The sequence below is a fragment of the Hoplias malabaricus genome, chromosome 4 (assembly GCF_029633855.1).
Source record: "Hoplias malabaricus isolate fHopMal1 chromosome 4, fHopMal1.hap1, whole genome shotgun sequence".
Taxonomy (NCBI): Eukaryota; Metazoa; Chordata; class Actinopteri; order Characiformes; family Erythrinidae; genus Hoplias; species Hoplias malabaricus.
The window spans coordinates 12922007-12946280 of record NC_089803.1 but is presented as its reverse complement, the minus strand read 5'-3'; the positions used below and the strand labels follow the sequence as shown (position 1 = coordinate 12946280).

The following is a 24274-nucleotide window of genomic DNA, read 5'->3' as shown; positions in this document are numbered from 1 at the left end:
TATTGGAGGACAAGAATGCTTCAGGCTTACGTCACCCAACTACCTCCTGCTTTCTTACGCCCTCCAGGTGTAAACATATGGAACGTCGTTGGTCTCTAAACGTGTTGGATTCTCCGTGTTAACACGTAGCATATAATTTCATGTTAACACGCTAAGGTATTATAGAACGGCATTGGGCTCTAAACGTGTGAACACAGAGAATCCAACACGTCTATATAAACACACCCAAGATGCATTGAGTTGTGACGTGATCACACACATTCTGAGACCGTCAGAGATGGACTTGACCACAGAGACAGTCTTTTCCATCCACTTATGACACAAGCAGAGAGGCAAATGTGAAATATAGCACTGGACTGAGCCTGTTTTTAAAACTCATTCACAGACACCAGGGCTTTGTAAACACATCAGACTGGTTCTGAGTGCAAAATGACTGCAGAGCAGCAAATGTTAAGGAAACACCTTCTGACAACCCGGTCTCCCCTGAGACAGAATTTTAGACAAATACCACATTTTAGCACTTTTCCATTCACAGTCCAATTTACATTTTTTTCCTTCATTAGGTTCTTTTTGTTATTCTTTATAAATAAGATTAGTAAATAACTTTAATCCAGCACAGTGTCAACATTTTCATCATAATCATTTTATATCAGGCTTATACTCATTATTATACCTCTCACAATTGGTAATATTTGTATTAGTTTGTTTTCCAGAATAAAAGTCTCTGTGAATGTAAACTCTGTTTGAGGAGATTATAAATGAGTTATATCCTGTACAGGACAGTAATCAGTAATCTGAGTGGTCCGATGGTGGACCAGCAGTGGCTGTCGCTGTCTGGGACACACTCACTCGTGATATAGTCACATATATAGGAGACTGCAATTCGTGACATAGTCGCATATTTTTGACATTTTATGCGACAATATCACAATCATAAGTGAATGGGTAATTACCATAGAAACATTATACGACAGTAACACGAAAACTCTTCCTCATTACAGGCGTCATTACCTATAACATAGAAAAAGGCATAATGTGAATTACATAACATCCATCCATTATCTGTAACCCTTATCCAATTTAGGGTCGCGGGGGGTCCAGAGCCTACCTGGAATCATCGGGCGCAAGGCGGGAATTCACCCTGGAGGGGACGCCAGTCCTTCACAGGGCAACACAGACACACACACATTCACTCACACCTACGGACACTTTCGAGTCGCCAATCCACCTGCAACGTGTGTTTTTGGACTGTGGGAGGAAACCGGAGCACCCGGAGGAAACCCACGCGGACACGGGGAGAACACACCACAGTCCTCACAGACAGTCACCCGGAGCGGGAATCGAACCCACAACCTCCATGCCCCTGGAGCTGTGTGACTCCTTTAGTGTCCTCCTTTAGCTTTAACTTGAACAAGAACATTTCTTTCACTTAACGTTATTTTGACTAATTTTCAAAAGGTTAAAACTGAAAAGGCCATTATTTGCTTCGATATTTTAGTAAATAATGAACTAGTAACGTTATATTTTCCGTAAATAAAAATAAGACCGTGGAATTAATGGATGGAAATGACGACTTAATGAGGAAGTGTTGTCGTGTTACTGTCGCATAACACGGCGCACGGATATGACGGTTTCTATGGTAATTATGCATACACTTATAATTGTGATATTGTTGCATAAAATGTTGAAAATATGTGACTATGTCATGAATTGCAGTCTCCTATATTTGTGACTATATCACGAGTGTGAGACCGGGTTGTTTTTATTATAATTGTGAACGTCATCTTTAAGCGAGGGGATGCCTCACACTCTCAAGAACTTGAATGCTCTTGGATCTGAAGAGACAGATTTAAACTTGCCAGAAGTGGTATCTGAACTGGGTTTGCTCAGGTGGGAGTGGCCACACTGGGCTCTGTAGGATGTGAGGATTGCCCCCTCACTTAAGGGCATGGCTGTGTATAAAGTTGTCTCTCTCCAAGGGTGTCCCATTTTTCAGAGAGTCCAGGGCGGCTGAATCTGGGGATCACTCTGGACGTGTGTCTCTCTCTCTCTCACTCACTCACTCACACACACACACACACACATGTCAATGCCAGGTGGAAGCACTCCCAGTGATATGATCAGAGTCTAAGCTTGGCCTGATGGAAGTGGGTTATCTTGTGCCCAATCTCCTCAGAATGACCTCCTAACCGATAAACATCTTGTACTTAACGGCTAATTTGAGAGTAAAAGTACCAGGCTAAATGTGGATGTGTGTCCTGAGCCTCGTTTCTGGACTGTGGAGGGAGGGCAGAAACGTGCTGAAACAGCCACAGGAAGTGAAGGCCTGAGAAATGAAGGGTGACCAGCGGTGGAGGGGGTTTGTTTTTTCTTCTGGAGATTGTTTCTTGGTTGGCGTGGGATTGTTGACCAGTCATTCTGAGATCAGATCTGAGCTCTACATTCAGAACATTTTCTGAACAGAGGACCACAGAGAACTGGCTGCTTTTGTACAAAACAAAACCAGGTTTTATTTTGAAGACAGTTTGTTCGTTTCATTGTGAAATTGCTGACCGTGTGTAACCACAAACTCCAGAAATACAGGGCATCAACTGTTTTCACTAACAATGTAAAAATATATTTCTTCTCCAAGGTTTTGGGAGTGGACATCCACTACTTTTTCAAACCTTCCCCTTCAGTTGACATTTCAGCTGCGGTAATGGAAAACAAACCAGGGACCAAATAGCAAGTAGTTGATTAGAGTTGGTACCAGGACTCTTCACAATGGTAGTGAATGGAATGCGACCTCTCAAGAGTCTAATGTCTCAACAGATTTCCGACTAAAACCTACACAAGTTAAAGTTGCTTGGGTATGTCAGGATGTTCTGAGATAATATAGTCACCAAATGAAATATCATTTGATCTAAGACTGTGTTGCCATCAATACTATTCCATAAGAAACTCAGGAGACACTCCAGTTCACTGGTGTCTAAAATGCTGTGTTTGGGCTGAAGACGAAGAGATGTCTGGTGCCATTTAATACCACTGTAAAGAAATCTGGGTCTGTTACAGGGGACAAATTACTATAAACAAATCTCATGTTCAGTGCATGTTCAAATTAATGTGTGGATCTGGAGCCCACCAACCCACACATTGTGAAACATGACCACTCTGTCCATTTTCTCTGGGCTGTCCCAGCCAAAACATGGTAACACCTTTCTGATTAATTTCTGCTGAAAACGGCTAAACCTGACCTGACAAACCTGTGGATGGAAAAGGGAACAATGTCCTCAGACTCAGGTTCAGGGTTCGGTCTTCGCTTTAATTCATAGTGATGGAGACGTGACAGTCGTTTGTGACATAAATAATCACATACAACATCTCAATTATTTTAATTATGGGAATTAGGTTTATTTAAAATAATCATAGAAATATGTGCTACATCCCCATGCAGTAGATGGCAGTTGTTTCAACCTTGTACCAAACAACCTACAGCCCTGGGATTGGGAACCTCTTGGGCAGGGGCACAACACATCAATAATGATGCTTTTCCACTGTTTGGTTCCTACTTGGTTTGACTGTACTCTTTTTTTTTTTCATTTCTTTAGGTGAATTTGGTATCTGGAACCAGGTTCTTGTTTAGTGGCTGTTCTCTTCTGGTTCAGGGCGAGTCGAGTAGGGACTAAACCGTGGCGTGTAAACCTTGCAGAGCGCTGATTGTCCAGAGAGAGCCGTCACTCTACGCCATGCAACGCAGACATCCAGCACTAACTCTCCATCTGTAAAATCTCTAGCTGCAGCAGAGATCACGTTTGTTTTTATCCGAATCACGACGGCAGCTCGTAAAATTACGCTGTGGTCTTTTGAAGAGGTTCAAACGCTCCTTGGATCGGTGGCCGACAAAAGAATCCATCGAGAGCTGGATGCTGCAACAAGGAAGGAACAAACTCTACTGACCTGTCTGAACTGATGACGGAGCTGTGTTCAGTCCCAAACACCAACAACACGCCAATACACCATGAGTAAACAACACTTAACATTACCACCGCTGTTGGTGTGGTTTCCAAAGCCTGCTGTTCCTGTTAGAGACTGGGTTTAGAGATGACACCACTTAGGGGAGATGTGGTACTGGAAAACCAAACAGAGCAGAGGAGAGTAGGTACCATTCACTGGAAAAGCACCATACGTGTCCCTGGGCAAGATTCCTAACAATGATTTCACCTTCATGGAACAGGATTAAACCTAGAAGCTGCTCTGGATCAAAGCCTTTGACAAAGTTCTCTGAGCGTAAATGAAATCCTCTGGAAAAAAATAACCATGATTGCCCTCCCTCTCCTTATCAGTCACCGCAATGCTAATCAGAGCAGACATCTAACACATCAGAACTGTTAATCAGAACAGTTAATGTTCTCCTGCAAGCATGTTGAGGTCAAATGACGATGTGTAAACAGCAGTATGGGGGTGGATGTTAGCTATCAGTACAGATTAGAGCAGTTAGTGTTCTCCTGCAAGCGTATTGAGCCCCAGTGACCTTGTGTAAAGTGAATATTAGCTGGCATAACAAATCTGGCCAGTTTAGTGTTCTCCTGCAAGCGTGTTGAGTTTCAATGATTTTGTACAAACTGCAGCAGGGGCGTATGTTAGCTGGGCTAACAGATCTAGGCAATTAGTGTTCTCCTCCAAGCGTGTTGAACTCCAGGGGTAGCAGTTGTGGTAGCAGAAGTTTGACGAGTTGTGATGGAGTTTACTGTCTGCCCTCACCCTCACAGCTTTGTTGTTGCTCTATGTTTAGAGGAGTCTTAACTAAAGGGTGGATTTGGCAAGACTGAACTGGATAAAACAAAGAGCTGCTAGCGGTAGTGGACTCGTCCCAGTGTCCCTGTGCCAGTGACCAGTATGTCCGGCTGCCCGTTCCTCCAGATTTCCCTGATGATGCGCTCTCTCTCCTCCAGCCTACGCGCCCTCTCCAGTTCCTCGGCTGAGCTGAACACACTCTCGCTCCTCAGCGTCCCGTTCCTCTGACTCTGCTCACTCACGGTCATGACTGTATCCTTCGGCATTGCCCCTTCATCATCGTCATCCACTTCCCTGCCGTCTATCTCCTCCTCTTCTGCCTCATCTGCCGGAGGATGATATGACAATACTGTTATAACAATATAAATAGATTTTCCATTTCCATGAAAAACACTGGAAACATGGGCAAAATTTGAGTGGACACCTATTACCCCCCTCCAGCTGTTGTGTCTGTAGGCTCATGTGCAGGTCCAGAGCCCAGGGAACTTTGAAACTTAAAGGGGGAGAACCTCAGGTGAGAAGAAACTACAACCTGATGACAATGGGAGGCCTTTCCCTTAAGTGTGGGAATGACTTGCAGCCTTATCACGTCTCGAGACAATCCTCAAATCACCAGAGATGGGATATGAACTGAATTTGCTTGGTGTCATGAGTTGATGATACATTCAGTGGTGTTTTGAGATGTCTTATGTGGGTCCAACATTGTAAGGTATTCCCTCGCTTAAGGACAAGGCCTTGCTGTTCCTCAAGGTTGTAGGTTCCCTCACCAGAGGACTTTCCTGTTGAGTTTCCAAGTCTTAGGTTCTAGTGTAGTAAGCGGGCCATTTGTATCATCTTTTTCCCATATCCTTTGACCTTACCCTGGTCCTGGTCCTGATCTCTGGGCTCTCTGGGCTTTTTGCGGCCAGTTGCAGATTTCTTCTTCGCCGGACGTGGTTTGCAGGTGATTCCCAGGATGAGGAGCATCAGAGCGAGTAGCAGCCCGAAACACACTCCCAGCATGAAGTACAGAGCAAAGCTCTCCATGTTGTCTGTCACACACAACAAGGGTCGGGTCACACAGGGTCATTGTGTGTGTTCATATGGTAACACACTCATCTCAAAGCCTCACTTTATGGTGTGGTTGTCCCATCTTTGCTGCAGCAACGGATTCTACTCTTTTGGCTTTGAGATCACTTTTAGGTTACCCACTGCTTATTTCAATTATTAATTTTTTTAAATCACAAATGCCGTGTTCTCCCCGTGTCAGTGTGGGTTTCCTCCGGGTGCTCTGGTTCCTCCCACGCTTCAAAAACACGTTGATAGGTGGATAGGTGACTCAGAAGTGTCCCTAGGTGTGTGTGTGTGAGAGAGAGTGAATATGTGTGGGTCGCCCTGTGAAGGACTGGCGCCCCCTTCAGGGTGTGTTCCCACCTTGCGCCCAGTGATTCCGGGTAGGCTCCGGACCCACCGCGACGCTGAACTGGATAAGGGTTACAGACAATGAATGAATGAATCGAGGCGGGAACACACCCTGGAGGGGGCGCCAATTCTTCTCAGGGCAACACACACTCATACATTCACTCACACCTACAGACACTTTTGAGTCTCCAATCCACCTACCAACGTGTGTTTTTGGAGCATGGGAGGAAACTGGAGCACCCGGAGGAAACCCACACAGACACAGGGAGAATGAGAGTTAATGTACTTAGGCCCCACTCCTCTCCGGTTTACAGGTGACAGTATGTATAATGTAAATAAAGACAGACATCCAATATCTTCACCTTTAATGTGAACATACGTTGCCATGCTGTTACTCAGCAGCTCCATGTCCTTCTTCACGGGATTCATCCTCCTTCCTTTATTATGTAATCTCCTGATCACCACAATTTAGCTTGCATTATTCACTTCATCCCTTCATCCCTCGACTCCACACCTACCCTGTGAGAGAGAGTGAGAGAGAGTGGTTTTTTGTATGAAAGGGACAGGAGACAGAGGAAGAGAAAGAGAAAAACATAGGAGGAGGAGAACAACACAGAGACAGCCTGTTGATGTAAGATATACCAGATGTTGGGGTTTGTACAGCAGCTGTAAGGGTTAATAAGGGAGTGAAGCGGTCAGTGCTCTGCTCTCTGCCCTCAGCGCTCCGACCATTTTTCCCACAGCTCCATCTCTGGGAAAATGCTCCAATCCCGGAGTATATCCCTCTCTTCTCAGAGGAGAACAGGATGTGAACATGTTTGTGTTTGTTTTGAAAAGTATTTGTCTTTTAAGTGTTTTCAAAATATTATTTACATCCACCAGCCGTAACATTACAACCACATCTTTGTTTCTACACACACTGTCCATTCTCTCAGCTCCACTGACCACACAGGAGCACTTTGTAGTTCTACAGTTACAGACTGCAGTCCATATGTTGCTCTGCATACTTTGATAGCCCCATTTCCCCCTGTTCTTCATCACTCAGGACCTCCACAGAGCAGGTGTGATGTGGTGGTGGATCATTCTCAGTGCTGCAGTGACACTGACGTGGTGGTGGTGTGTTAGTGTGTGTTGTGCTGGTGTAGAGTGGATCAGACACAGCAGTGCTGCTGGAGTTTTTAAACCCCTCAGTGTCTGCACTGAGAACAGTCCACCGACCAAAAACACCCAGCCGACAGCGTCCTGTGTCACTGATGAAGGACTAGAGGACAAGCGACACACACTGTGCAGCGACAGATAAGCTACTGTCTCTCACCTTACATCTACAAGGTGGACCAATGAGGGAGGAGTGAGTTAGTGGATACAGGGTTTAAAAAGCCACAGTTGACTTGGATATTTCATTCTTCCATATGATATTTCAATCATTCGCTCATTAATTAATTCATTCATTCATTGTCTGTAACTGCTTATCCAGTTCAGGGTTGCGGTTGGTCTCCTCCAGGGTGCATTCCCGCCTTGTGCCCAGTGATTCTTGGTAGGCACCAGTCCTTCACAGGGCAACACACACACTAACTCACACGCACACACCTAGGGACACTTTTGAGTCACCCATCCACCAACCAACATGTGTTTTTGGACTGTGGGAGGAAACCGGAGCACCAGGAGGAAACCCACACAGACAAAGGGAGAACACACCACACTCCTCACAGACAGTCACCCAGAATAAACACACGCAGACACAGGGAGAACACACTACACTCCTCACCTGGAGCGGGACTCGAACCCACAACCTCCAGGTCCCTGGAGCTGTGTGACTGCAACACTACCTGCTGCGCCACCGTGCCACGTGTAATATCATGAATGAATAATATTTCCACTTCTACAGCAGGTTTCTAGACCCCAGTGTGCTTTAGGTTCTTTGGGACATTCTGGACGTACGCCCGAGGGTGACAGTGTCTATAAATATGTTTTTGTTTGGATAATGAGGAAGGGAATGATTAACAGGAACACAGGAAGTAACATTAAAACACCAGCCCCTTTTGTGGACCCCGAGTGAAGCTGTAATTACGGAGCGCTGCGTCACTGAGTGGGTGAACTCTCTCAGGCAGGACATAAATAAACACCACAACTCTGTTCAGTGAGTGACCCATAAATGATTATCTCCAAAGGGAAAGGGGGGATGGAGGGTGGTGTTATTCTGTATTTACCCACTTCCTGTCTGATGGTCAGCAATTAACTTTGTCTGTAATACACCCTGATGACTATCTGCACCAGTGTACACACACACACACACACACAATGCACTCACACAGTACACTCACAATAAAATGACAATACACACTCAAAATATACTCACTATACACTCACAATAAACTCACTATACACTCACAATAAAATGACAATACACACTCAAAATATACTCACTATATGCTCACAATAAAATGACAATACACACTCAAAATATACTCACTATACGCTCAGAATAAACTCATTATATGCTCACAATAAACTCACTATATGCTCACAATAAACTCACTATACACTCACAATAAAATGAAAATACACACTCAAAATATACTCATTATACGCTCAGAATAAACTCACTATATGCTCACAATAAACTCACTATATGTTCACAATAAACTCAATATACACTCACAATAAATTGACAATATACACTCAAAATTAACTCACTATACACTCACAATAAACTCACTGCATGCTCACAATAAAATGACAATACACACTCAAAATAAACTCACAATAAACTCACTATACACCCACAATAAAATGACAATACACACTCAGAATAAACTCACTATACACTCACAATAAACTCACTATACGCTCACAATAAACTCACTATACACTCAGAATAAACTCACTATACACTCACAAAAAAATGACAATGCACACTCAGAATAAACTCACTATACACTCATAATAAACTCACTATACGCTCACAATAAACTCACTATACACTCAAAATAAACTCACTATACACCCAGAATGAACTCACTATACACTCACAATAAAATGACAATACACACTCAGAATAAACTCACTATACACTCATAATAAACTCACTATACGCTCACAATAAACTCACTATACACCCAGAATGAACTCACTATACACTCAGAATAAACTAACTATACACTCACAATAAAATGACAATGCACACTCAGAATAAACTCACTATACACTCATAATAAACTCACTATACGCTCACAATAAACTCACTATACACCCAGAATAAACTCACTATATGCTCACAATAAGCTCCCTATACACCCAGAATGAACTCACTATACACTCACAATAAAATGACAATACACACTCAAAATAAACTCACTATACACTCACAATAAACTCACTATACACCCACAATAAAATGACAATACACACTCAGAATAAACTCACTATACACTCACAATAAACTCACTATACACTCAGAATAAACTAACTATACACTCACAATAAAATGACAATGCACACTCAGAATAAACTCACTATACACTCATAATAAACTCACTATACGCTCACAATAAACTCACTATACACCCAGAATAAACTCACTATACACTCACAATAAAATGACAATACACACTCAGAATAAGCTCACTATACACTCACAATAAACTCACTATACGCTCACAATAAACTCACTATACGCTCAAAATAAACTCACTATACACCCAGAATTAACTCACTATACACTCACAATAAAATGACAATACACACTCAGAATAAACTCACTATACACTCATAATAAACTCACTATACGCTCACAATAAACTCACTATACACCCAGAATGAACTCACTATACACTCACAATAAAATGACAATACACACTCAAAATAAACTCACTATACACCCACAATAAAATGACAATACACACTCAGAATAAACTCACTATACACTCACAATAAAATGACAATGCACACTCAGAATAAACTCACTATACACTCATAATAAACTCACTATACGCTCACAATAAACTCACGATATGCTCAAAATAAACTCACTATACACCCAGAATGAACTCACTATACACTCACAATAAACTCACTATATACCCAGAATGAACTCACTATACACTCACAATAAAATGACAATACACACTCAGAATAAACTCACTATACACTCATAATAAACTCACTATACGCTCACAATAAACTCACTATATACCCAGAATGAACTCACTATACACTCACAATAAAATGACAATACACACTCAGAATAAACTCACTATACACTCACAATAAACTCACTATATACCCAGAATGAACTCACTATACACTCACAATAAAATGACAATACACACTCAGAATAAACTCACTATACACTCATAATAAACTCACTATACGCTCACAATAAACTCACTATACACCCAGAATAAACTCACTATACACTCATAATAAACTCACTATACACCCAGAATAAACTCACTATACACTCACAATAAACCCACTATACGCTCACAATAAACTCACTATACGCTCACAATAAAATGACAATACACACTCAGAATAAACTCACTATACACTCATAATAAACTCACTATACGCTCACAATAAACTCACTATACACTCACAATAAAATGACAATACACACTCAGAATAAACTCACTATATGCTCACAATAAGCTCACTATACGCTCACAATAAACTCACTATATGCTCACAATAAACTCACTATACACTCACAATAAAATGACAATACACACTCAGAATAAACTCACTATACACTCATAATAAACTCACTATATGCTCACAATAAACTCACTATACACTCACAATAAAATGACAATACACACTCAAAATAAACTCACTATACGCTCATAATAAACTCACTATATGCTCAAAATAAACTCACTATACACTCACAATAAAATGACAATACACACTCAAAATAAACTCACTATACACTCATAATAAACTCACTATATGCTCAAAATAAACTCACTATACGCTCACAATAAACTCACTATACACTCAGAATGAACTCACTATACACTCAGAATGAACTCACTATACGCTCACAATAAACTCACTATACGCTCAGAACACACTGAGTATACACCCATGTTTCTCAAAGTGTGGGGCACAAGGAATCATAAGAAATGAGCATTGTATGTCTTTATTAATGCCTTTCTGTTTTTCAAATAAAGTTTTTAAAGATCACAATGGATTCATTAATAGCCCTTAAACAGACTAAAAGAACATTAGAGAGGACCCCAGATAAACGTAGCTTCCCTGGACCCAAAATATGCTTTTATTCTCTAACTTTTATTTTGAAAATGCGCCGTGTTTTGGCAGTGAGTCGGACACAGGGTGGTCTTCTTTCAGCCTTCGTTAAGGCCCCTGTTCAAATCTAAACCTGCTTCAATCACCAGCTCCACCTCTGCTTCACCGTCAGAGTGTGGTTTATAACGTTAGTGTTCACCAGCTCTGGGCTCGAGGTCAGTGACGAGAGCACGACAGATAACAGTGAGGGATCACTACAGTTCTGAAAGAGGCCTGTATTTAACCGTCAGTGAAACAGAGGAGGAGCTGAGAGTCAGTGAACGTTAACATCGGCAGTGTTCAGGTCGTGAGGAAGCGCTCTCTCTGACCGTGTCCCAAACCGCACACTGCTGCACTGAACAGTGGGGAAATATACACACACCACCCTCAGCAGTGTCTCTGTAGTGTGTGAGGGTCCACAGCCTCACTCTCTAACGTTAGTGTGAATCTAACACTGTTCCACATCGTTATAAATGCAGTACTTTACTGCCTCCTCTACATAGGAATCAGCTTAGAGCTAATACTGTGTGTACGGGGTGGGCTTTGACTCAGTGAATATGTCCCCCTCCAAATATCAAACTCACTCCTGCGCCCTGCACCTGCCTTTGCTCAGTGTTTCAGACTGAAAAGTGAGGAACTGGAGCCCAGGTTAAATATGAGGCCAGTTCTCTGTGTGTGTGAACACTGATGTTAATGTTGTATTAATATAATGCTAAGCTACTGATGTAGAGAGAGAAGGTGGTGTTGCTTCAGTAAATTAAATCATTGTAAACCTACACGTGTATTTTATTATCATTGTTTGGGGGCGATGTGGTGCAGGTGGGGCTCGGAAATTCCCCTTCGTCTGAGGTGGGGAATGATAGAAACAGTTTGAGAACCACTGGTATACGCTCATAATACACTGACAATACAATCACTATACACTCACAATCAACGCACAATGCACTCTCTATACACTCGCAGTGCACTTTATTAATTCACAATAGACTCCCAACACACTCACTATACACTCACAGGAGGTGGAAAGTAAGAAAATACATTGACTCATGTTACTGTAACTGAGTACTATTTTTGTCTACCTATACTTTTTAAAATCTTTCACTTAAGTACATTCCTTCAATTGGAATATGATGTTAAATGTAGCATAGACATGAACCTGACTATTACAATAGTTGAAGTTATATCTTTAGGCCTTTCCATGAGCCCCCCAAACACACACACACACTATAAAAAAGTAACTTTTACTCTGAGTAAATTTCAAATGTACTATTTTTTACTTTAGCTTGAATACATTTTTATATTCATTATACACTCAGTGCACTCTATATAAACATACACTATACACTGACACTCCGTCACAGTACACTCCTTATACACTCACAAGACAAAGGATACACATTTACAATACACAGTGAACACACTCACTCAGAGTACACTCATAGGTCAAGTCATATTCATTTATAAAGCACATTTAAAAGACAGTGAATGTCAGTCAAACATTGAAAATCAACTAACAAACAAAACCAGATAAAATTATAAAATATACATATAAAAGACATAAACAAGTAAAAGAATCTAACAATAAAATGTTGTGGAGAAAATACTGATGGCAAGACAGCATTTAACATTAAGGCAGAAGGAACGGCTGAAATAATTTAAAAAGACTCAAACGCCAGTGAAAATAAATAGGTTTTCAAATTGGACTTAAATGTCACTATTGTAGGGGATTGCTTTGTGAAGAGTGGACTGTTCCAAAGTCTTGGGGCGGCTACAGTAAGTCTACAGTAAACGCCCGGTTTCCTTTGAACCTCAACCAAGAACGAGGGGTGTCTAAAAGTAATTGGTTAGAGGAACGTAGGGCACGTGGGGTAGATCAAAGACAAAGAAGATCTGAAATATATTTCAGAACCAGGCCATGGAGAACTTTAAAGACGAACAGTAACACTTTAAATTCAACTGTGTACTCATTCATTACAAATTCACTCACAATACACCCGCTATACTCTCACTGTACACTTACAATACACATCTGTGTGTGTGTGTAATTGTTTTACAGTGTGGTTAAACTAAAGGACAAACACCTGTAAACGCTCAGTTACTGTAGAGGCTTCTTCACACAAACACACACACACACAAAATAAAAGGTCCACACACAAAAACATATAGTGGGGATTTAATAACAGTGTTATAACAGTAATAATAATAGGACCCAGGAAGTGCTCATAAAAGTGAGGGAGCGAGAGCTGTAATTTGGTTTGGGGTTTGTATAGAAAGGTGAAACAACCACTGAAAACCTGAGCAATGCACACACACACACAGAGAGAGACATGACTCCTTGTTTACAGCGCAGTGAATCACCAACACACAGACAAACAGCTTTTACACAAACCGCGTTCCCCGGCCGCAGAAATGACCAGCAGGGAATGACCAGAATGTTCTGGAGTTTTCTACTAAAATGAAGGAGTGTGTTTCCTCTTTACTGCAGTAACAGTGTGTGCTCTGGTTTAGACTGTGTATTAGAACATTGCTGTGAGGAATTAATAGCAGATACGAGAACATTACTGAGGTCAGGTTGGAGCAGGATGGACCTGCACTTACTGGAATCTTATTACTCCACTTCCCAAAGCGTTACTCCACTCTTATATCATTTTCTTCTTCTTCTTCTTCTTCTTCTTATTATTATTATTATTAATAATTTAATGTAGTAACAGTCAATAAAAAAGCACAGGTTTTTCACTCACCTTCGCTGCTGATGAGGCTCCATTCTCTGATGGTTCTGCCCTGAAGAAGAGGAGAAGATCGGAGCTGAACAAGTGAAAGGAAAGTGAGAGAGGGAGAGAGAGGAGGCTGAGGGTCTGGGGAGTTACGAGAGTCAAACACGCCTTTCTTTCCACAGAAGTGACCGGCACAAAAAGGCACACTCCCTCTCTCTCCCTCTCACACACACTCTCTCTCTCTCACACACACATACACACACAGAGTAAGGGACAGTAGGAGGCTGTTCTGTCAGTGAAGGAAATATAGTAAGAACATGGAGAAGGAGGAGTGGTGAAAGAGTAACGGTGTGACTCTTTGGATCCACCCACAAAGTATCAGGAGTCAGACTGGATCACACCTCCTTCACTCACCGTCACCTCCTTTAGTGTCTGTGGTTTATTCAGTGGTCCACACCTTCTTCAATGAGCTCTCTCTCTCTCTCTCTCCATCTCTCTCTCTCTCTCTCTCTCTCTCTCTCTCTCTCTCTCACACTCACACACCTGCAAAAAAAACCAAAAAACATGTATTTCCAAAATGGGTTAAAAACCTTATTATCTACCAATGGAAGTCAATGTAATTTTGGAGCATTTCTATTGGTCGATTCGTCATGAAATAATCACACAGTGTGAAGGACAGCTGCTGTGTTAATGATGTCGTCAACTGAACCTCCACAAACACAGTAGGGGTTTGACTGGTGTTGATAGGGGTTTGTGTGTGTGTGTGTGTGTGTGCAGTCAGGGGTCAGTGTGCTCACTCGACCAGTCTGTGAGTGTGGGGTCTCCTGTATTGAATGTAGATGTTATTTCTGTCTGTACACATACACAGCTCTAGCTGGACGCCTCCGGTCAGTCATTAAGCACCCGAGGGCAGCCACTGTGCTCTCCACTGTGGGTGGCAATGCCTTCTACGATGAATTCAGGGTACACACGTGACACTGTGGATCATAGAAAGTTCAACGCCTGCACACTTTCAGAAACAGAACGTCAAATCCATCTGGCACCCACTGTCACCCCTGGCTCAAACTCTGATAATTCACATCGCACAGCCATGAGCGCGCTGTTCAGTGTTAACCCTCACTCATGAAAGAACACCTCACAGCTTCCCCAGGTGTGGGACTTCACCACCAAACTCCATAATCCGTTTACACACTGCTGTCCCATGACACAATATGGAAAGAAGTACTGGGACAAACCACCTGATCATTCGAGTGTGGTACTGTAGTCCAATACATCAGTCAGTGAAATATCTTCTCTCTTAGATGTTCCATGATAACCTGTGAGTGGTGTCGTTAAAAAATGGAAGCGTTTAGGAACCACAGCAACTCGGCCATCAATTTACAGAACGGTGGAAGAACCAAGACTGAGGTCATGTTAAAGACATGCATTTGACATTGATGGAGCCTGGTGGGATGGCAAGAGTTCTAGATACTTTTGGTGTACTAAAGAACCAAGTATTTACATGTTTTTTTACAATCCTGGCAAGTGGTTGAAATATCCCTCTTGATAATTCCCCATAGGGGGCAGCCTTGTACAATCAAGCTTCTGCAGGATCATATGCAACCTGGTCCCTGACTGAAACCATTTACACTCCACAGAGAGGGTCCCCCATATTTAAATAAGTTTAGTGCAGAACGTTTGAAAAAGCCAGACCACCAGGGGTCAGTGTAGCGAATAATGAGGATAAACTCCACTGTTAGTTTAAATCTTTAAAACTAAACCTTCATTCTAAAGGAACCAGAACTTTTCTCAAAGATGTATTTGTGGCTTTTGATGGAATGTTAGAGAGGGAGAGAGAGAGAGAGAGAGAGAGAGAGAGAGAAATGAATCTGGAGCCAGGAGTTGGAAGGTGGAGCAGGAAATAGTGGAGGAGGGCATGAATTTCACTCCACAGTTAGAAAGAGCTCTTTGTGTTCAGGTTTGTTTCAGGACCAACCCCTGGAGTGTACTCATTTTTTCATACCCCTGTGTGTGTTCTCAGGCTGCAGTCGATGTCTTCAGAACCCATGCTTTCTGAGGAGCATCTGTAGATAATAAACACAAGATAGTAAAGTGTCCTCAGGACCACCTTCACTCCACCTCTCCTCATGTTTGCTGCTGTAGGGTTGTGGTGGGGGACTGTACGGGAACAGTGCTTGTCACTGAAGGAACAGAACGCGTTAATGGACCCTCGAAGTTACAGCTACAATCCTAGAGACCTGGTGTGTTCCTTAAAGCGTTTCCCTACATCCCTTTTCCAGAAGCCAATGACTCAGATCCCATTCAGATCAGACCTATATGTATATATTAGAGGTGAATTATTCACCTGGAGATCCAATATTCCTGTTTGAATATTGTAGTAGTTCTCGTCAGATTGTCCCCAGTGGAAAGGTGTGGTCACTGACTGACAATAAGCCCCTCGTCTCTAAAATGGTAGCTTTCAGAAGGTAAAAAAGACATTCCTTTTGTTGAATGTTTATTTAAAAGTATTTTATCCAGAGCAGTGTTGGACTGGGAGTGTGGTGTGTTCTCCCTGTGTCTGTGTGGGTTTCCTCCCATAGTCCGAACACACACAGTGGTAGGTTGACTGGCTGTGTGAAACTGCCTACATGGGTGAGTGTGTGAAACAGTCCACAGGTGTGTGTGTGAGTGACTGAGTGAGTGTGTGAAACTGTCCAAAGGTGTGTCTGGGTGAGCATGTGAAACTGTCCACAGGTGTGTGTGTGTGTGTGTGTGACTGGGTGAGTGTGTGAAACTGTCCACAGGTGTGAGTGTGTTAGTGACTGGGTGAGTGTGTGAAACTGTCCACAGGTGTGAGTGTGTGAGTGACTGGGTGAGTGTGTGAAACTGTCCACAGGTGTGAGTGTATGAAACTGTCCACAGGTGTGTGTGTGCATGTGTGTTGGAGGGTGATGGGGTGAGTGTGTTACTTGGAGAGTGTGTGATATTATCCACAGCTGTGAGTGACAGGGTGAATCTATCCACAGGTGTGTATATGAATGACTGAGTGAGTGTGTGAAACTTTCCACAGGTGTGAGTGTGCATGTGTGTTGGAGAGTGATGGGGTGAGTGTGTTACTGGTCAAAGGTAAGAGTGTGTGTTGGTGTGTGCCTGGGTGAGTGTGTGTTAAATAATCCACACATCTGTGTGAGTGACTGAGTGAGGGTGTGAAATCATCTACAGAGGTGAGTGAGTGAACGACTGAGTGAATGTTGAACCCATGAAACTGTCCACAGTTGTACTGAGGCACGACTGAAAAAGGCACTACATTCAAACACACATCCCAAACAACACTTAAAGAAAAAGGAACGCCTAAATCCTGGGGTACGCTGCAGGAGAGTGTGTTTTGTGAAGCCCAGAATAGCTGTGTTTTGATTGGGCTGAGTGTGAATGAGGTTCAGAGGCTGTGATTATGTGGTGAGCGTCCATCCAACCAGCTCCTGCTCCCCACGACAGCGGGACCAGAAATATTCACTTAAAAATAACACAGAAGAAACAGAAAAGCCCACACAGACCACAGGCCGAGACAATCACTCAGACACAAACAGGGCCTGATACAAACATCCCTCGGCTCGTCATCATCAGGACAGTACAGACAGTAGAGCACACAGCACAGGGCTAGACTCAATGCCTTTTCTACCGCCTTCTAGAGACCAGCTTTATTTCCCACTGACTCCCATTTATAGGATGTACATTCTCCACGTTCTCCACAGTGGAACACAGTTCTGGGTCTTTAATGAAATGAACAAGGATCAAACCCCACAGCAGCACTCTTCCCCCTGTCTAAACAGCTCTGTTCAGTGCAGATGCCTTCAGCAATGATAATGAGCCACTCACAGTTCACCCCAACCCCAAGCTCACAGCAGAAGCTCTGGTTTTTAAGCTGTTCTCCTTTTCTCAGTTTTTACTCTGTGCTCTTATTTCTCAGCGCTGGTTGTGTGTGGTTTGCTGCGTTTATCCTCGTCTTTGCGCTCTCATATAAACAAAGGTCGAACGCTGTGATTGGACAGACTCGGATTGGGGGGAGGAGCAGAATCAGTACGGTTCGTTATTATACCGTGCTTTCAGACTTGGACAAAACTAACTGGGTGTGCTTGTTTCACAGTCTGTGGGTCGGTGGGCTCTATTTACTGAACGAGTTCATTATATATGTCCCACTTACAGTTTAGGAAGCAATACAATAAAATAACTAAAAAAAAATCAGATATAAAATTCAGTTATTTCAATAACTGTATGAATTCTGATGATTCGGTCATTAATTAATGGTATGACTCATGAGATTTATGACACAACATTTAGATTCATTGCATTTATCACCATCCCCTTGTAATTTTGTGAACACTTTGGGAGAACTTGATTCTAGTTCGATTCTGAATAATTATGATTTATGGCTCAGAGCTTTCTGCTTCTCCAGCTCCAGGACTGATGACTTTTTCAATTAAAATGTTGTCATACATTTACAAGTCTAAAGACCAGAGTACACAGGAGAAATCAATACAAACCACAATGAGCAAACGGAAAACACACCCAAACACAGACGATAAAATACACACAAACAAACACAGAGAAACAGATGAACACAAACACTGACAATCAAACGCTAACAGACAAAAACCCAACACAAAACCAAATGTAATGTAGACAAACACACACACAACAGCTGTGATCATGGACAAATGCACACAAACCGGCATCTGATTGGTGTGGTTCCAGTGTCTGATTGCTATGATTTAGAACATTGTCTGCTGTTGCTCCAGTTTCTTTTGTTTCGTCTGCTGTTTTTCTCGATCTCTGTGGGTTCACCGCCCTCAGAAGGTTTGCGCTGCTGGTGTTTGTCCAGTTGCTGTTCTCTTGCTTCAAGTGAAACTTTGCCTGATCTAACAGCAGGCTTTGGGATGAAGATAAGGTGGTTTCCTTTCAGTTTTCCATCCTTAGCTTCTCCTGAAAAAGATCAGAACATTGGCTGATAACATTGATATCAAACTCCCTTCAAAGTCCTCAGCTTCACACAGACACACACAGACACGTGTATACATGCGCTGTGGAGACTTTACATTGAATTACGTTTATTATGTGGAGACTTATACAGCCCTTAAACGTCTACTAGTCTAAACCTAACCCCAATTCTAACCCAGACTCTAAATGTAACCTTTCATTTTAACTCAAACCCTAACCCCATAAAATGTAATGGTTTACACTGTGGGGACGAGCCTGCGGTGCCCACAGTGTAAGTATGTAAACAGATTTTAGTCACCACCACGAGAGAAACGTGGAATACACACAGACACTGCATAAGCAAATACTTCAGATTCTTTACTCAGATAACCACTAACTAAAGCAGTGATCATACGAACATCAAAAATGTAAACCTTATATCTCCATTTCTCAGTGACACCAATGTATGGGATCCTCGAACATCGCTGACCTGTGGTCAGCAAAACGGCTCCAAACCTTGTGCACTTCATCCTAGAAAACAGTGCTCAGAATATCCCCAGGTTGTCTGAGCTGGAACGTCACTTACAGGAGCAAACATGGATTTAAATCTTTTAAGTATTGTTTGATATGTTCTGGTTGTAAATTAAAAAACAACAACAACAAAAACACATTGCTGCTGTGGTCTGTTTCCATCTCTAGCACCAGGTAAACAATCAGTTTGATTATTTCAAGGAAAATATAACCTCTTTAACTGGAGAAGCTGCTACTCTCTGGAAAAAAAAGTGCTTCCAGGGAATTAGTATTTCATCTCATTTTATTGCAAATTGGTCATTCATCCAGTTGGTGGTGCTCAGTTTAGACATTTATTGCTGGAATAAAACAAAAGTAGAAATGCTAAACAAAACATTTCTTTATAGTGTTCATAAATTCACGAGGGCAACAAAAATGAGAGTATTCCACAAAACCTACAAAAAACAATGAAAACATAGCACAAGAAAAAAAAATGAACAAAGTTCACCAATGGAATCAGTGTCTGATGTTTCATTCCTTCGTTTCTTTTTTCTTCTTGGCGAACTCCTTCCTCCCTCCCCTCTCGGCGAAGTTGCGGACGTGGTGGATCTTGTCCAGCTGCGTCTGGATGGTGTCTGTGATGTCCATGTGGTCGGGAATGTGAACGTAGCGGACGTTTCGTCCGTTGATGAACAGGTCGGCCAATTCAGAGACGCGTCCTCGCCTGTCCCTGTACAGGACATCCTCCAGACGCACGTTCATGAAGGCGTCCACGTTAAGCACGCGCCCCCGTGCTGAGCTTTCATCCCTGAGCTCCACCGTGGTTACCTCGCCATGAAGACCCTGCAGCAGGATCACAAGACTGTTCTCCGCGATGGTGCGCTCTCGGACCGACTGAGACGCCATTTCTCTTCTTTCCTTCCTCACCTGCAGATGAAGAATACTACGTTTAACAACTTACAGAACAAACATTCTCAGTGCTGCAGTGACACTGACCCAATGCTGGTGCGAGTGGATCAGACACAGCAGTGCTGCTGGAGTTTTTAAGCCCCTCAGTGTCACTGCTGGACTGTGAATAGTCCACCGACCAAAAACATCCAGCCGACAACATTTGCAACTGTCCTTCATAAAGTTAGGGGTCATGTGGACACACGGTTTTAAAAAAAACTCCAACAGCACTGCTGTGTCTGATCCACTCTACACCAGCACAACACACACTAACACACCACCACCACGTCAGTGTCACTGCAGCGCTGAGAATGATCCACCACCACATCACACCTGCTCTGTGGGGGTCCTGAGCGCTGAGGAACAGGGGGAAAGCGGATTAAATAAAGTATACAGAGCAATAAATGGACTACAGTCTGCAACTGAAGAACTACAGTGACGTGTATATATACAAACGGAGTGTAGAAACATGGAGGGCATGTTAATGTTTTGGCTGATCGTTGTACTTTAGAAACTAAAATGATTCTGACTCTGACTTTTATAATCACTGACCACATGTTTATAAACCAATCAGGCCCTATTTAGTACACAGTGCACTTCAAGATTTCTCAGACATTTATCACACACCAAGAATGCCACATCAGACGCTGTGGGTGATACCATCAATTCCTCAGAAACAACACTGCCTTCGCAGGAAGAAATTCCCAGCCTCAGTGGAAGTGAAAAAGTATTTCCCTGAAACCAAAAAGCCACAGAACATCCACAGACAGAACAGAAGAGCTAGAAATCCAGAATTACCACAGTCTACGGGTCACGTTCATTTTCCTGCTCTGCCGGGCTGGTAAGACACCACTCCCATTTCAGGGGTTTCTGCATAATGAGATTCACACAGATTGTAAACTACACTTTGATACTGTACCTAGGGTGCATACACTACATTGGCAAAAGGATTCACTCATCCATCCAAATCTTTGAATTCTGGTCTTCCACTCGCTTCCATGGACACAGCTGTATAAATCCAAGCCCCTAGGCATGCAGACTGTTTCTACCAACATTTGTGAAAGAATGGGTTACTCTCAGGAGCTCAGTGAATTCCAGCATGGTACCATAATAGGATGACATCTGTGCAACAAGTCCATTCATAAACTTACCTCACTACTACATGTTCCAGAGTCAACTGTCAGTTGTATTATAACAAATTGCATTGCAAAGCGTCAGATGCAGTGGTGTAAACCACACTGTCACTGGACTCTAGAGCACTGGAGACGTGTAATCTGAAGTGACAAATCACACTTCATTCATTCATTCATTATCTGTAACCCTTATCCAGTTCAGGAATCATTGGGCAAAGGCGGGAATACACCCTGGAGGGGGCGCCAGTCCTTCACAGGGCAACACAGACACACACACACTCACTCACACCTACGGACACTTTTGAGTCACCAATCCACCTACCAACATGTGATTTTTGACTGTGGGAGGAAACCGGAGCACCCGGAGGAAACCCACGCAGACACAGGGAGAACACACCAACTCCTCACAGACAGTCACCCGGAGCGGGAATCGAACCCACAACCTCCAGGCCCCTGGAGCTGTGTGACTGCGACACTACCTGCTGCGTCACTGTGCCGCCTACAAATCACACTTCCCCATCTGAAAATCGGATGAACGTGTCTGGGTATGGTGGTTGCCAGGAGAACAAGACTAGTGCCATTGTGCCAAGTGTGAGTCTGGTGAAGGGGAGAATATGGTGGGGTTATTTTTCAGGAGTTGGGCTTGGCGCCTTAGTTCCAGTGAAATAAAATCTTAATGCTTTAGCTTACCAAGAGATATTGGACAATTTCATGCTCCCAATTTTGTGGGAACAGTTTGGGGACGGCCCCTTCGTGTTCCAACATGACTGTGCACCAGTGCACAAAGCAAGGTCCATAAGGACAAGGATGAGTGGGTTTGGTGTGGAAGAACTTCACTGGGCCTGCAGAGCACTGACCTTAACCTGATAGAACAATTTTAAGATGAAAATAAGTACAAAGACAGCGAGCCAGTAGCTGTTATAGCTGCAAAGGGTCAACATCATATTAAACCCTATGGATTAAGAATGGGATGTCACTCAAGTTCATATGTGTGCGAAGGCAGACAAGCAAATACTTTTTGGCAACATAGTGTACTTCACTATAGTTACCCTGGGAGAAAATTTCATTGCGAACAAATCAATAGAAATTTTTTCCAGAATTCAACTTTCTCCAGGATTTACTAATTTAAACTCTCTGTACGGTATATAAGTCCCCTTTTTAGTCATCAATTAAACTCTTCTCTGTCCAAAGTCAGAAAATAAATAAATAAAATTCCCTAATATCTTAAACAAGTCTTAGATGCATACCTCCACCCTGGTACTTGAAAGCTTTACATACAATGATGGGATTGGTTCTTTAGGTGTGAGACATAAAACCCTGGCTCTCTAAATGTGTGTTTGAGACATATTTGTAAGAGTGCAATTTCAAAGCAGAAGTGCCCAGAAACAGTACTGAAGGATTCACTCAGGATCTAGCAAATAAACAACACAACTAATTCATGATACCAACGGTAAACACTTTATTTTCAACGTAAAAAGCAAACGTTCTACATTTTACTGATGGTTTGTGGTTTACAAGTGAAAAAGTCTAAAGATAATATGCGCCGTATAAATAACTTTAATGATGGTAAATAGACTGTAAATAAACACATTATCTCAGTAAAACCGCTCTTTGGACTGATTTCGGTTTATGTTTTTGAAATAAATACATTCCACTGCTGCCATTTAGGAGCTGGGTGTTTAAACAGGAGTGTTATTAAATAAACAGAGTGTAAACTTAGTAGGCTAATGTTTTCATCTCACAAAACTTTTAATGTGCTTTATAGTTTGTAGTTTCAATCGTGCGACATTTCAATGCGTATAGTCTCGAGCAGGCGGGACAAAAACTACAACTCCCATGACGGAAACGAACTACCAGGCGACACGCAAGTTTAAAATTAAGAGTCCTACAAAACACTTCAACTACACAATATTAAATAGAATAACTAGATCAGCTTAAACTTTAACATTGTGTACCGAATCATGTTTACATCATGTTATTAAATATATATTGGTTCGGTTCGCTCAAATCACTTTGATTGTAAATATTGTACTGCATTAAAATATCACACAGAGGTATGTCCGAAACCCTGAGCATTAGTTCCAGATGATGAGCACAGCGTTAAAGCTGGAAGTTGAAAAGATGTTACCTTCTTAGCTTCTGCATCTTGAATAAAACGAGGCTCTTTCCTCTAGCGTTGTAACGTAATAAAGAATCAACTCTTAAAGAATCGATTCCTTTTTCATAGATGTCCGTGACTCGGTGTCGAGTTCTTGCCCGAGATTCTGCGTGTCTACGTAGTATATTTACGTGCATGTTGGATTCTGATTACAGCAGTACTATTGCGTCCTCTTTGTGTATTGTCTACAGTCAAAGGTTACAGTTAAGTAAAAGGTAAAAATGTAAATGAATGAGGAGTCGTCAGAATCGAATCCAGAAAGCTCGGACAGCACTACTGACACGTGGTCGGTGCGCCATCTGCTGGTGACCCTTAGGAGTTTCAACACGAATTGTCCAATGTAGTGAATGCCTGCTCATCCAGCATTGCTTCTCGTCTGATAAGGGTTCATAGTA

At 42.4% G+C, this 24274-nt stretch overlaps 2 protein-coding genes across 5 annotated transcripts; both read right to left on the bottom strand.

The window, feature by feature from the left end:
• Window positions 1-2489: 2489 nt before the first annotated feature.
• Window positions 2490-14466, bottom strand: eva1bb (eva-1 homolog Bb (C. elegans)). Of its 2 annotated transcripts, none has more exons than XM_066668560.1 (4): window positions 14205-14466; window positions 6537-6693; window positions 5636-5804; window positions 2490-5103 (listed from the first exon to the last, which is right to left on the bottom strand). In XM_066668560.1, exons 2-4 carry the CDS (start codon window positions 6601-6603, stop codon window positions 4830-4832), a joined length of 510 nt encoding a protein of 169 aa, XP_066524657.1. In that variant the 5' UTR covers window positions 6604-6693; window positions 14205-14466; the 3' UTR covers window positions 2490-4829. The 2 variants fall into 2 exon arrangements, with proteins under 2 accessions (XP_066524657.1, XP_066524658.1); XM_066668561.1 differs by having other exon boundaries at window positions 2491-5098; window positions 5634-5804; window positions 14205-14460.
• A 5475-nt stretch (window positions 14467-19941) lies between these two features.
• Window positions 19942-23931, bottom strand: lsm10 (LSM10, U7 small nuclear RNA associated). 3 transcript variants are annotated; one of them, XM_066669708.1, is made up of 3 exons: window positions 23850-23881; window positions 21387-21458; window positions 19942-20567 (listed from the first exon to the last, which is right to left on the bottom strand). In XM_066669708.1, the coding sequence occupies exon 3, from the start codon at window positions 20544-20546 to the stop codon at window positions 20172-20174; it is 375 nt and encodes a 124-aa protein (XP_066525805.1). In that variant the 5' UTR covers window positions 20547-20567; window positions 21387-21458; window positions 23850-23881; the 3' UTR covers window positions 19942-20171. The 3 variants fall into 3 exon arrangements, with proteins under 3 accessions (XP_066525805.1, XP_066525804.1, XP_066525806.1); XM_066669707.1 differs by lacking the exon at window positions 21387-21458 and having other exon boundaries at window positions 23850-23931; XM_066669709.1 differs by lacking the exons at window positions 21387-21458; window positions 23850-23881 and adding an exon at window positions 23370-23660.
• Window positions 23932-24274: the final 343 nt, after the last annotated feature.